At 28.5% G+C, this 14,297-nt stretch overlaps 3 protein-coding genes across 3 annotated transcripts; 1 reads left to right on the top strand and 2 right to left on the bottom strand.

Moving 5' to 3' along the window:
• Window positions 1–147: 147 nt before the first annotated feature.
• On the bottom strand, window positions 148–6,162 carry LOC119600953 (probable serine/threonine-protein kinase clkA). Its single transcript, XM_037951557.1, has 3 exons — window positions 5,349–6,162; window positions 1,562–2,009; window positions 148–1,482 (listed from the first exon to the last, which is right to left on the bottom strand). The coding sequence occupies exons 1-3, from the start codon at window positions 5,357–5,359 to the stop codon at window positions 1,348–1,350; spliced, it is 594 nt and encodes a 197-aa protein (XP_037807485.1). The 5' UTR covers window positions 5,360–6,162; the 3' UTR covers window positions 148–1,347.
• A 3,370-nt stretch (window positions 6,163–9,532) lies between these two features.
• LOC119600952 (sorting nexin-17) lies at window positions 9,533–12,036 on the bottom strand. Its single transcript, XM_037951556.1, has one exon. The coding sequence runs from the start codon at window positions 11,683–11,685 to the stop codon at window positions 10,132–10,134; it is 1,554 nt and encodes a 517-aa protein (XP_037807484.1). The 5' UTR covers window positions 11,686–12,036; the 3' UTR covers window positions 9,533–10,131.
• A 530-nt stretch (window positions 12,037–12,566) lies between these two features.
• Window positions 12,567–13,941, top strand: LOC119600962 (tRNA-dihydrouridine(20a/20b) synthase [NAD(P)+]-like). The gene has a single exon (XM_037951568.1). The coding sequence runs from the start codon at window positions 12,680–12,682 to the stop codon at window positions 13,859–13,861; it is 1,182 nt and encodes a 393-aa protein (XP_037807496.1). The 5' UTR covers window positions 12,567–12,679; the 3' UTR covers window positions 13,862–13,941.
• Window positions 13,942–14,297: the final 356 nt, after the last annotated feature.

Raw genomic sequence — 14,297 nt, 5'->3', positions numbered from 1 at the left:
TCGATGGGTGGGTCAGTGGCTCAATCAAATAAAACAATACGGAAAATTGTTTCGTGACAAATTTATTATTATGTATTTGAAATATGATGCGTCTTACTTATATTTATTGAAAAACCTTACTTTGTTTTTAAATATGTTTTAGTTTTCTTATATTTTTTGAGACAAAAGTAATCTATAGTCACTATATTTTGGTTTTATATTGTTTTTTTTTTTTTCATCTAAAATTGTTGATTTAAATAGAATAATAGAGAAAATGTGTGTGTTCATGACAAAACTTGACTTTAAAGGGGGGGAGAGCATTAATTAAAAATTCAATTAGTAGTTGGGAGTCAAAAATTAAAATATATTTTTGTGGTTTTTATTAATTAAAACTTTTTGTTTGCAAAAGTTATGTGTATTTAACTAAAATACATTTATTCAAATAAATACAAAAGTTTAGAATAATAAAAAATAATTAAAATTTCAAAATTCATGGATTTTTTTTAAACACAACATAAAAAAGGTTAAAATTTCTTTTTTGGTAATAAAAAAAAAAAAGGAATGGTTAGAATTAATAGGGAGAGAGAAAAGGGGGATTTAGTTAAAGAGGGTCAAGTTATGTTTTAAGTTTATGGTTTTTACTGTTTTTTGTATTTTCTTTTTAAAGTTTATTTGATAAAATGTGGTTTATTGGTGTTTTTAAGGGTTTAATTTTTAAATACTAAGATGCTATTGCTTATTATTTAAAACGGGGATGAGGGGTTTGAGAAGTTTAATTATATACAGGCTGCTTAGTTACGTTCGTTATAAGGAATATAGTCGAATGAAAAATTTTTAAGAATTTTCAATGGCAGTTTGGTTATTTTATTTATTTTCAAATGCTTTATAAAATTTAATTTAAAAAAATGCTTAATTTTCTTTAAAACCAAAAGAATATGTTCTTAAATTATAAAAAAAAAACAAATAAGTAATTTAAAAAACCTTTATATAAACAAAACACCCTGTATATAATTAAATTCTTTATTTGTTTTTAATAATTTTTAATTTCAAAGTGTATAAATATCAATTATGTCTGTTTAATTTTAAACGGAATTTAAAGTTTTATTTAAATGTTTTCTTTTTTTGTTTATTTTTAATTTATGTTGGTTTTTGAAAATCGTGTCATATATTTAATATAATGTTAATTATTGTTGTCAAGTATGTTTTTTTTTTTTTTTTAATTTTAATTCTTTTTGCCGTATGCAAAATCAAATAATTTGTTTCTTGTTGTTTGTTTGGGGATTTTTAATTATAGATTTTGTGTTAATTATTAAAATATTTATTTTCTTTTTAAATCATTATGATTTTATTGTAGAGTTGACTCTATATTTATTGATGACCATGAGAGACATGTATATTTTGAACCAGTCGCTGGCCCCAGTACTCTTCCAAATTGAAAGGTTTAAAGTTTTTTAATTGATTATCAGATTCGTTGTATAGCACTGATGTACTTTGTTCACTAACCTAAAAGAACAACAACAACAACAAAAATAATAAAATCTTTTTTCTTATAATCAAAAACGTTCCGAAAATATCTACTTACTTTTGTCCATGCTTCTCTTATATAGCGTATAAGTTCATCATGTTGTGTTATCGGTTCGCGGGACATTTGATTTGATGTATTATTGCTTATATGTGTTGTTGAATTTATATACATCGATGATTGCGATGATCCAACGCCACCGCCGCCACCAGATGTCTGTTGCGATGAAGTTGAATTTTGCTGTTGTTGTTGCTGTGAATTATTGGAATAATGTGATGATGATGATGCTGATGACGAGGAATTATTATTGGTTGCAGCATTACGATGTGAATAGGAATTATGATTATCATAATGATTGTTATTATGATTATTAGACGATGATGAAAGTGAAGAAGATGATGAAGAGGAAAGAGAAGAGTTCGAATGATTATTATGATGTTGATTGTTGTGGCCACCGCCGCCACTTTGTCCGCCACCCTGACGACGATTGTATGAATAACGACCAGAACTGGAAAAAGAAAAATTTATTAAGATTTTGTAAAATATAACTAATCTATAATTAAAACAGAACTAGAATAGAACTAAAACAAAACTAGACCTAGAACAGAAAAGGAACTGAAGTAGTACAGAATTCGAACTGGAACTAGAACTGAACTAGAACTGAGTTAGAATTAAACTAGAACTAAACTAGAACTGAACTAGAACTGAACTGAACTGAACTAGAACTAGAACTGAACTAGAACTGAACTAGAACTGAACTAGAACTGAACTAGAACTGAACTAGAACTGAACTAGAACTGAACTAGAACTGAACTAGAACTGAACTAGAACTGAACTAGAACTGAACTAGAACTGAACTAGAACTGAACTAGAACTGAACTAGAACTGAACTAGAACTGAACTAGAACTGAACTAGAACTGAACTAGAACTGAACTAGAACTGAACTAGAACTGAACTAGAACTGAACTAGAACTGAACTAGAACTGAACTAGAACTGAACTAGAACTGAAACTAGACTGAACTAGAACTGAACTAGAACTGAACTGAGAACTAGAACTAGAACTAGAACTGAACTAGGACTAAACTATGAACTAGAACTAGAACTAGAACTGAACTAGAACTGAACTAGAACTGAACTAGAACTGAACTAGAACTGAACTAGAACTGAACTAGAACTGAACTAGAACTGAACTAGAACTGAACTAGAACTGAACTAGAACTGAACTAGAACTGAACTAGAACTGAACTGGAACTGAACTAGAACTAGAACTGAACTGGAACTGAACTAGAACTGAACTAGAACTGAACTAGAACTGAACTAGAACTGAACTAGAACTGAACTAGAACTGAACTAGAACTGAACTAGAACTGAACTAGAACTGAACTAGAACTGAACTAGAACTGAACTAGAACTGAACTAGAACTGAACTAGAACTGAACTAGAACTGAACTAGAACTGAACTAGAACTGAACTAGAACTGAACTAGAACTGAACTAGAACTGAACTAGAACTGAACTAGAACTGAACTTGAACTGAACTAGAACTGAACTAGAACTGAACTAGAACTGATCCAGAACTGAACCAGAACTGAACTAGAACTGAACTAGAACTGAACTAGAACTGAACTAGAACTGAACTAGAACTGAACTAGAACTGAACTAGAACTGAACTAGAACTGAACTAGAACTGAACTAGAACTTTTTTTTTTTTTTTTTTTTTTTTGAACTAGAACTGAACTAGAACTGAACTAGAACTGAACTAGAACTGAACTAGAACTGAACTAGAACTGAACTAGAACTGAACTAGAACTGAACTAGAACTGAAATAGAACTGAACTAGAACTGAACTAAAACTGAACTAGAACTGAACTAGAACTGAACTAGAACTGAACTAGAACTGAACTAGAACTGAACTAGAACTAGAACTGAACTAGAACTGAACTAGAACTGAACTAGAACTGAACTAGAACTGAACTAGAACTGAACTAGAACTGAACTAGAACTGAACTAGAACTGAACTAGAACTGAACTAGAACTGAACTAGAACTGAACTAGAACTGAACTAGAACTGAACTAGAACTGAACTAGAACTGAACTAGAACTGAACTAGAACTGAACTAGAACTGAACTAGAACTGAACTAGAACTGAACTAGACTAGAACTGAACTAGAACTGAACTAGAACTGAACTAGAACTGTACTAGAACTGAACTAGAACTAGAACTGAACTAGAACTGAACTAGAACTGAACTAGAACTGAACTAGAACTGAACTAGAACTGAACTAGAACTGAACTAGAACTGAACTAGAAATGAACTAGAACTGAACTAGAACTGAACTAGAACTGAACTAGAACTGAACTGAACTAGAACTGAACTAGAACTGAACCAGAACTGAACTAGAACTGAACTGAACTAGAACTGAACTAGAACTGAACTAGAACTGAACTAGAACTGAACTAGAACTGAACTAGAACTGAACTAGAACTGAACTAGAACTGAACTAGAACTGAACTAGAACTGAACTAGAACTGAACTAGAACTGAACTAGAACTGAACTAGAACTGAACTAGAACTGAACTAGAACTGAACTAGAACTGAACTAGAACTGAACTAGAACTGAACTAGAACTGAACTAGAACTGAACTAGAACTGAACTAGAACTGAACTAGAACTGAACTAGAACTGAACTAGAACTGAACTAGAACTGAACTAGAACTGGACTAGATCTAAAATAGGTCTAATGAAGAACTAAACTAAAACTAAAATAGGATTAATCATGAACGGAACTAGAAATAAACTACAATTAGTTTAGTAATGTAAAATTGAACGACATCCCTGAAGAAAATAAAAATGTTAAAGTTCTGATAGCAGTATTAAGAGTGGAAAATAACAAATTCAATTTGTGCATAATTTGTTAGAAAACTAGCTATGTTTTAATTTAGGTTGACTCATTCAAATCTAAAAAATATAAATCAAAACTAAAAACAGAAACCATTTATAGATAACATTAAGGTACTAAGAAAGTAGTGCGCCCAGAATGTTTAATCTTTAGTGTATAACTACATACTTTAATATATTATCAATTAGCTTTTTAAAAAGCTAACACAAAATATGGTTTCAAAATATTGAATTTATAAAAAATTATCTATTTTAACAATAACTAATTGATTTATCTCTACAAGTCGCTCTCAATTAGGGCAAAATGTAAAAAATCTTTAGATCTCTCTCTTTCTGTACAAAAATCAAAACAAATCAAATATTTTACTCCCGCATAAACAAATACAAATATGAGAATGATGATTATTGACATACACACACAAACCTAACAACAAATTACAAAGAAAAGTTCTTTGTTTATTAAAAGAGGGAAAAGGAGAAAACAACATGATGTTTACTCAATTGCTTTGCTTCTTCTTCTTCTTACTTTTGCCATGTAATCAATACAATTGCAGCAAGAAAAAAAAACATATAATGAATGAATGAAAAAACAACATTTCTTTCGTAAATATCTACAAAACATAAACAAAAAAAGTGAAATATCATAAAGAAGAATGCGTCTAGAAAAATAAAGTAAAACAAAAAACCATTACAAGGTCTATTAAGATTTATATAAAAAGAAACGAAATATCTCTCTTGCACTCTAATTATAAAATTAAACACACAAACGAATGAACCCCTATAAATTGCTGCACCTCAAACACCCAAAATGGCCCTAATTTTTTCGTTTCTACATGTTTTAAAAATATATATATTCAAGACCTTGGCACAATTTTTCTTAGTGAAATGCAATACTTAAAACTTTAATAATTCAAATAAATTAGTTTAAATTAGTATAAAACACTTACCCACGATCCATTTTTTATCTGTTTAGGTTTTTTCTTACTATTTGTTAATAGATTTGTTTTTTATCCGAATTAAAGACACGCAATCTTTGTTTCAATTATTTCCGCCTTTCTCTAGCTTTTGCTTAGTTGTGTTTTATATTTATTAATATTTTAATTTGTGGAAAAATGCAAAAATATTTCTTTTTTGATTTCAGCAACGTTGTGGGTTTTTTCTTTTGTTTATTGCAAAATTCTTTTTCGTTATCTGCTGCTGCCTGACTGCTTGTGTTGTATTTTCCTTTATTTTTGTTTTATTTATCTTCCTTGCCTTTTTCCTGTTTTATTCCAAAAAAAAAGCAAAATACGCAAAACGTATTCCGAGACTACTACGTGCGTGTGTATGTGTGTCTCTATGAAAAGGCAGAAATAGAAAGTGGCAGCAAAAAAATTTTTCAAAGCGAAAATTTTATTGTTAATTTGTTATACTTTTAGTTATTTATATATTTATAACATAGATTTGTAATTTAATTTATTTTTTAGCTTTAAATAGTTATTTTTAAAGTTACTTTTATAGAAAAAAAAAACTCCACGAAGTTATACTTTCAATCGGTTTATAGCTTTGCTGCGCTGACAATAGAGACCTGTGCCGACCAATTTTAACAACGGCGCTGGCTGAACTTAAAAATTTCGTCGGCGGTTTAAAATCCTCCATAAGCCGGCTAAGTTTTTAGCTGTGTTATTCTATTTACCAACTGTTTTATGTGATATATGCAATTTAGAGTGATACGATTGACTCTAGATAACTTATAACTTCATATACCGTCAAAATTTAAAAGAAATATCATGGCCTAAATTTTGACAAACGCTTATAGTAATTTCTTAGACGGCGGCTAGGCTTAATCGTCTTTAATATGGAAACAACGCAGTTATATGGCTAACGAATTGTAATAACAAAAGGAAAACAAAAAGAATAACTCGTTACCGCAGCGGGTAGTTGTAATGATAAACAAATTTTTAATAACAGGGTTGTATTTTTTGGTATAAGACGTTAGGATTTAAAGTAATGCAAATAAAATTTAAATTAATTTGTTTTTAATTGAATCTTTAACGAAAGTTTTTTAGCTTTAGTAAGAAATTTGACGAATTTTTTATGAAAAAAGAAAATTTAAAATTTGCTAAAGTATAAAAATATTTAACAAAAATTTTGTTAAAAATTTAACGAAAGCTAAAAATAAAACATTTAACTAAATTTTGTTAAAAATAAAAACTTTTACAAAATTTTGTTAAAAATAGGTAATTTTATGAAATTTAGATAGAAAAAGAAAACTTTAACGAAATTTTGTTAAAAATGAAAGATATAATTAAATTTTGTAGAAAAATAGAAAATTTAATGAAAATAAAATAATAAAAATAAAATAATTGTACGAAATTTTATTAAAAACAGGAAATTGAACGAAATTTTGTTCCAAATAGAAAATTTAACGATTTTTTGTAAAATTATAAAATTTTAAAAAATTTTTATTAAAAACAGAAAATTTTTGAATACAATAAAAATTTTTATAATTTCTTTTTAAAATAGGAAATTGAGCGAAAATTTGTTATTTTGTTAAAAACTAAAAATTTAACGAATTTTTGTCAAAAAAAAAAAAATAAATAAATAAAAAATTAATAAAATGTTGTTAAAAATATACAATTTTATGAAATTTTGTTAAAACTTTTATTAAATTTAGTTAAAAATAAGATTTAAGGAAATTTTGTTAAAAAATAATTGAGCAAAACTTTGTTTAAAATAGAAAATATAAGAAAATGTTATTTAAAATTTATGTACATTTTGTTAAAAACTGAAAATTTAACAAAATTTTGTTAAAAAATAAAAATTGCATCGCAATTTTATTGAAAATATAAAAATGTAACAAAATTTTGTTAAAAATAGAAAATTTTATGAAGTTTTTTTTTTAAATAGAAGATTGATTTAATTGAATATTGTTAAAAAAAAAAATAGAAAATTTAACGAAATTTTTTTAAAGATAGGAAATTGAACAAAGTTTTGCTAAAAATTTTAAATTAAAATTTAAATTTTAATTAAATTTTGTTACAAATAGAAAATTTAAGGAATTTGGAAAATTGAGCAGAATTTTTTAAAAATAGCAACTTAAGTTTGTTAAAAATAGAAAATTTAACGAATTTTTGTCAAAAAAATAAAATAATAAAATAAAATAGCAACTTGATCGAAATTTTAATAAAAATATAAAATTTTACAATAGAAAATTTAACGAAATTTAAAAAAAAAAAAAAATAGGAAATTTAGCAAAATTTTATTAAAATAGAAAATTTTGTGAAAAAAATAAAAATTAACAAAATTTGTTAAAAACTGAATTTTTAATTAAATTTTGTTAAAAAACAGAAAAAATTCTTAAAATATAAACTTTTACGGAATTTTATTAAAAATATAAAATTGAGAAAAATGTTGCAAAAAATAGACATTTTAAAAAATGCATCAAAAGAGAATTTCGCAAGTATTTTTTTATAGAATTTCTCTAAAATTTTACTTTATTTTTTTCTTTTTATTAATTTATTTAACTTTAAATAATAAAATATACAACATTTGCATGTAGTATGTGTGTGTGTGTGTTTTTTAAAGTGTTATTTATTTTATTAATTTATTATTTTTTTTAATAGAGTAGTAAAAATAGTAAATATTAAATATTTTAAACTAATTTTTTTTTCGTTTAGGTAAATATATGTATATGTATGCATGTGTAATGTATATGTATATAAAATGTAATAAATGCATTTACAAAAGGTATATTGAAATAATAATAATAATAATAATTACATTATAATTTATATAAAAAAGTCATGTATATATATAAAAAATCGTTATCTTAAGACATGAATATTTAAATTTAGAGTATTTGGAAGAAACATTATTTTTTTTGAACAACATAACAATTTCGTTTTAATTTTATCTTACATAAATATAATAAATTCCATAACATTAATATTTTTGAAATATAATTTAATTTTGGCAATAAATTGAGCTTTTTTTGAAATAAAAAACATAAATTTCAAATAACAAAATGGCAAATTCGTTGATTTTTTAAAATGATATTTTATCAAAAAATATCGTTTGTTTTACAATAATTTCTTTATTAATAGAAAGTATTTAGGTGTTTTGTTTTATTTCTTAAACTTTTAAGTTTTTCCAAAGTGTTTGATATATATTTTTTTAACAATTGTTTAATTTGTTAATTAATACACATATTAATTGCTGTGTTTGTTTAAAGTGTTACTTTTATTAATTATTAACTGCACCTTTTTGTAAAATTATCAATTTTTATTCTACATTTTAATAGTTTTTAATTTTTTCTATAACAGACTTTAAATTATAAAATATTTATGGTTAATTGTAAACAAAATGTGTTCTAAGTCAAAGGTCAGTCAAAACAAATATTTAATAAATTAAGAAAATTTCTTTAAATTTTCTATTTTTAACAAAATTTTGTAGAATAATAATAATTTTTAGCAGAATTTATTTAAATTTTCTTCTTTTAACAAAATTTCGTCATATTTTCTATTTTGACAAATTTTTTGCTAAATATTTCCCTTAAATATTTGCTTTATTGTTTGACTTTCGCTTTAGCTGTCAAATCTTAAAAAAATAATCTTGTGACAGGCATGGAAAATTGAAATTTTGAAATAGTACTAACTTATAACAAAAATAGTACTTTTTCGCTGGACTATAGACTAGACTGGACTATAGACTAGAGCATAGACTAGACTATAGACTAGACTATAGACTAGAGCATAGACTAGACTATAGACTAGACTATAGACTAGACTATAGACTAGACTGTAGACTAGACTATAGACTAGACTATAGACTAGACTATAGACTAGACTATAGACTAGACTATAGACTAGACTATAGACTAGACTATAGACTAGACTATAGACTAGACTATAGACTAGACTATAGACTAGACTATAGACTAGACTATAGACTAGACTATAGACTAGACTATAGACTAGACTATAGACTAGACTATAGACTAGACTATAGACTAGACTATAGACTAGACTATAGACTAGACTATAGACTAGACTATAGACTAGACTATAGACTAGACTATAGACTAGACTATAGACTAGACTATAGACTAGACTATTGACTAGACTATACAATAGACTATAGAATAGACTATAAACAAGACTATAGACTAGACTACAGACTAAAGACTAGACTATAGTCTAAACTATAGACTAGATTAGGCTATAGACTATATTCTAGACAAGACTATATATACCATACTATAATCTAGACTCCAGACCGATCTATGGAATACTACTATGTTTATAAGTTAGAAAAAGTTAGTAAAGTAAATGTCGTGAAGGTACGGAGGTATTTTTCGAAATCAAAAAGTACTAATGTACTGATTTTTCCATGCACGTCTTGTTATTTCGTAAAATTACTTGATAATTCTTTAGAAAGTCTGTTCTATTTTCTATTGAATTGTGTGTGTGTGTGAATAGTAAAGTGTGAGTTCCTTCTAATTAATTACAGCGTTTAACTATTCCAATGTAATATTTGCTTTAAAAAGTTAGTTTACTATAGAAAAATTAGTGTGTTTATAATTTCGTAATAATTACTTTGTTCTTAATGATTCCTTATTGTAGTGGTGAGAAAAAAAAATGAGGAAACTACTCAAGACCTTTTGTGACTTAAAGTAGCTACCATTATTTCTTGGCTTGAAGTTTTCTTATATTAATAGAATTCCTTTTTGTTCGGTAACCACCATAAATTCTACAAATCATCATCACCTATACCCTCAAAAGCCTCATTTTGCACCGCTTCATCTTGGGCTAGAGAATTGCGAAAGAATACCGCACCGTATGAATGACTTTTGGTTAATCTAGGATTTTGTTTGTTTAAAATGCGTTGAGCTAAAAATCTGACAGGAGCTTCGTTAGAGGGAGAGCATTCGTCTAGCATGTGTGTAGTAGTAGTTGTAGTAGAGGAAGAGGACGATGATGATGATAGCAGTGAAGTGGGTGTAGAGGAGGAAGACGATGAAGAGGTGGGTGTGGAACGTGTAAAAGTAGTAGAGGAGTTTGGTTTTGTTGCTGCTGTGTTAGACAATTGTTCGTTGTCTTTGTAGTTGAGCAGTTCATTAACCATTTCTTGCAGACACACTGACATTAACATGGCCTGAGAACTGTTTATGGTTATCCATCTTAGATTCTGTTTGGACATAAGATACTCAAAGGATAATTGCAAGTTAGAAGATTTATCTTTTGTTTCTAGTGAATTGTGTAGAGCGGTAACTCGCCAAACACGCATGCGTGTTACCCGAAATTTAGTTTCTAAGATTTTGTCTTGTTTAACCGTGCGCATGCTTAGTTCTTTATTACCTATGGCTATAAGGGCTGTTGTCTCCGGTTCCGGATAGTCCACGGTGGAGGTGAGAAACTGTAGACAACCATAGAGCGGCAATTGTCGTGCCACTTCCACATACTCCTTGTGCAGACCATATTCTTGTAGAGATTTTAACTTTTTTAAAATCTCTTCGGGCGCTATAATCCATTCACGCTCTATTTCCGCCAACGTCTGTAAGTAGAGCAAATTCAAGGCTATGGAATCTTTCATTAACTCTAAATCATACTGGGGATTCCAATAGCTTTTACGTATTTGTATTTGACAGGGTTGATTGTAGAGTCGTGATACAAAAGGGGTTTCAAAATCCATTAGTTTACGCAGCAAAACCAAAGTATCTTTGGTTTCTCTCCGCACCAGAAACAGGCAAAAGTAGGGCATCATATTAGTGGGCAATTGTACACAAGTTAAAGCTTTCTCCAGCAAAGCTGAAGCATTGTCCGAAACACAGCAGTTCACTTTCAACTGATAACCACTGGGTAGTATTACCTCTAAACGTATAGGACGCATAAATTCCTCTAGGCCATTAGATGCACTCGTATCTTCTGGTCCATAACCAAAATATTCCTCAAACACGCCCTCCGCCAAAGCCGTTTCCAATTGAGCATTTAAAAAGAATCTCTGAAACGCCTCCAATTTAGAAACCCTCATATCCTGACCCAACATTTGAAGATAATGTTCTAAGGCCTGACGTCTGCTTTCCAACTGGTGGTTAGTTAGCGGTAGAAATTTCTTAGGAGGAAATTCAGGCATCACTACACCCAAAGGCAGACAATGCCTACGCAATTGTTCATTTAAGGCATGCAGTTGTTTGTAGCGCAAGCAAGCATGGTAACTGCCGTTAATGTAGATGTTGTAACCCGTGTAGGAGGTGCCTGTAGTTTCACTGAACAACTCTTGAGTATGTGGCACCGAAAAATGCATCCTTACTTATTTATTTTCTTTCACCACAATACTGTCTTTAATTAATTAATTGATTTACATGAACATACATACATACATATGTATATAATATTATTGTTAATTTCTTATTGGTTTAAAATTTTCCAATTGCACTTTTTTATTTTTTGTATTTATTTATTTATTTATTACTCATTTTATGCATTTCTATTGTTTAGTGTACAATTTGTATATTTAAATTAGTCACCACTTGTTTATTGTTGCTATTTTTATTTGTATTTGGTAATTTATTGCAATTAATTAAAGTAAAAAGAGTTATTTTTTCTATTTTTGTTGATTTTTGCGTATTTTCTTTCTTTATCTTATTCTTTTACTCCCATATGTTTTTTACGTTTAGTTGAATGAGAGAGAATGTGTGGGCAGTAGTAATAGTAATAGAGTTGTATTTTAGAGAAGTTAGAAATGTATGAAAGAATATAAACAAGTGCCGCTATTGTTTACATTTTTTTTATAGTCTATAGTCAATACTATAGACTATAGTCAAGACTAGACTATAGTCAGAACCATAGATTACAATTAAGATTAGTCTATAGTCAAATTTATAGACTATAGTCAAGATTATAACCAAAACTATAAACTTTAGTGAATACTATAACATATAATCAAAACTGTATATATAGCCAAGGCTATAGATTATAGATAGTTAAGACATTTTACAAAACCTATCAATTACATTCTTCTCTTTCAATATTTGGATTTTGTTCGAATCTCTTTCTACAAGAAGTCGATTATCTGAAAATCCATTGTAGAAAAACGCTTATTTAAAAAATAGTCCGGCATTACTAAATTCAAATAGCGGCAACTCTATTTTGACAGCCCTGTTTCAAAACACAAGCACACGTGCATGAAAAACTGCATGATAAAACAGCAAATCAAAACAAAATAAACAAAAAATCACTATCAAATCAACAATTTGTTAATATTTTAATATTTTCACATAAATTAAAGTATAATAACTATGGATATACCTAAACAAAGATCACAAATCAATATTTTAGAAGTGTTTAGACAAGAAAAATTGCAAAAGCATGGTTTTCTAACAGTATCAGCACCAATGGTACGTTATAGTAAACTGGAGTTTCGTCGTCTTTTAAGGAAACACGGTGTCAAATTATGCTTTACACCCATGATTATAGCAGATTCCTTTAATAATAGCGAGAAGGCTAGACAAAATGAATTCACGACCACACCGGAAGATAAACCCTTAATAGCACAGTTTGCTGCCAAAGATTCGCTGGAATTCTCGCAAGCGGCTGAACTAATATATCCCTATGTAGATGGCATAGATCTTAATTGTGGTTGTCCCCAATCCTGGGCAATTAATAAAGGTTACGGTTGTGGTTTATTAAAACAACCGGAATTGGTGAAGGACATCATACAAACCATAAGACGAAGAGTAAATGAAAATTTTAGTGTTTCATTGAAAATAAGACTGCTTAATCATGAAAGCAGCCAAACAACTATAGAATTTGCCCGACAACTGGAAATGTGTGGTGCAACGTTTCTCTCCCTGCATGGCCGCACGATGTGGCAAAAAACCTCGGATCCCTTAAATGTGGAAGCCATACGTGAAGTAAAACAGTCACTAAGCATACCCCTCATAGCCAATGGTAATGTTAAATCCTGGGAAACAGCCTGCGAATTGTATGAACAAACCAAAGCAGATGGCATAATGGCGGCCCGCGGTTTACTGGCAAATCCTGCTTTATTTAATCCAAATTATCCACATGCTAGCACATCTGCACCCTTGGATTGTATACAAGATTGGTTGAATATAGCGGCCGCGGCAGGAGATAATTTACAGTTCTTATGTTTCCATCATCACTTGACCTTTATGTGGGGTTGTAATTTAAAACGAAAACTACGTTTGGAATTCAATACCTTTACGAAGAAACAACAAATTTTGGATTTTTTCTATGACAACTATAATGTTAAACCTGCAGCAGAATTCCTAAATAAGCCCTTGAACTATACTGATTGTACGTATACGCATAGCAATAATTCGCAAGAACTGACTACAGAATCTTGGAATTTAAATACAAATGGTAAATTCTTTAATGAATTTCAGCAGGAATTGAATGCGGAAGCTGAACAGGATGATGATTGTGATTTAGGTAGTAGTTTTTTTGCGGAAATTTAGAAAGTAACTTAGTTTTGTAAATAAGTATAAATTGACAGATATGCAAATAAAAATATTAATATTCAGATTTTTGGAAGAAATGTATTTTTTAATTAGAAAATATGATAAGCTTTAAAGTTAATTACTTGCTTATAGACTTTTTACAGCATTTAAATAGCCGACTTTTGGTATTTCTAAAAATGTTAAAATTCAGACATTTCATAAACAAAATAACAACATAAATTTCCTATTTTTTTTTAAATTTCCCCACTGTGCCGCATAAATTTATTTTCATTCTCTTTCTATCTACATTTTTTCAAAAAGTGCTACAATTTAAGCGCTATTAACATTAAATCGCTTAAATTTTGCGAAGATTACAAATCTAGACAAGATTCTAGAGATTATTACAACATTATCAGCGACTTTCAATTATATTCAAGCGATTTTCACAACATTT

Source organism: Lucilia sericata, unplaced genomic scaffold, assembly GCF_015586225.1.
Source record: "Lucilia sericata isolate MDLA Ls3-8-SP2 unplaced genomic scaffold, ASM1558622v1 Contig000130F_arrow, whole genome shotgun sequence".
NCBI lineage: Eukaryota > Metazoa > Arthropoda > Insecta > Diptera > Calliphoridae > Lucilia > Lucilia sericata.
The sequence above is the reverse complement of the archived record's forward strand: the minus strand, read 5'-3'. Positions and strand labels throughout refer to the sequence as shown.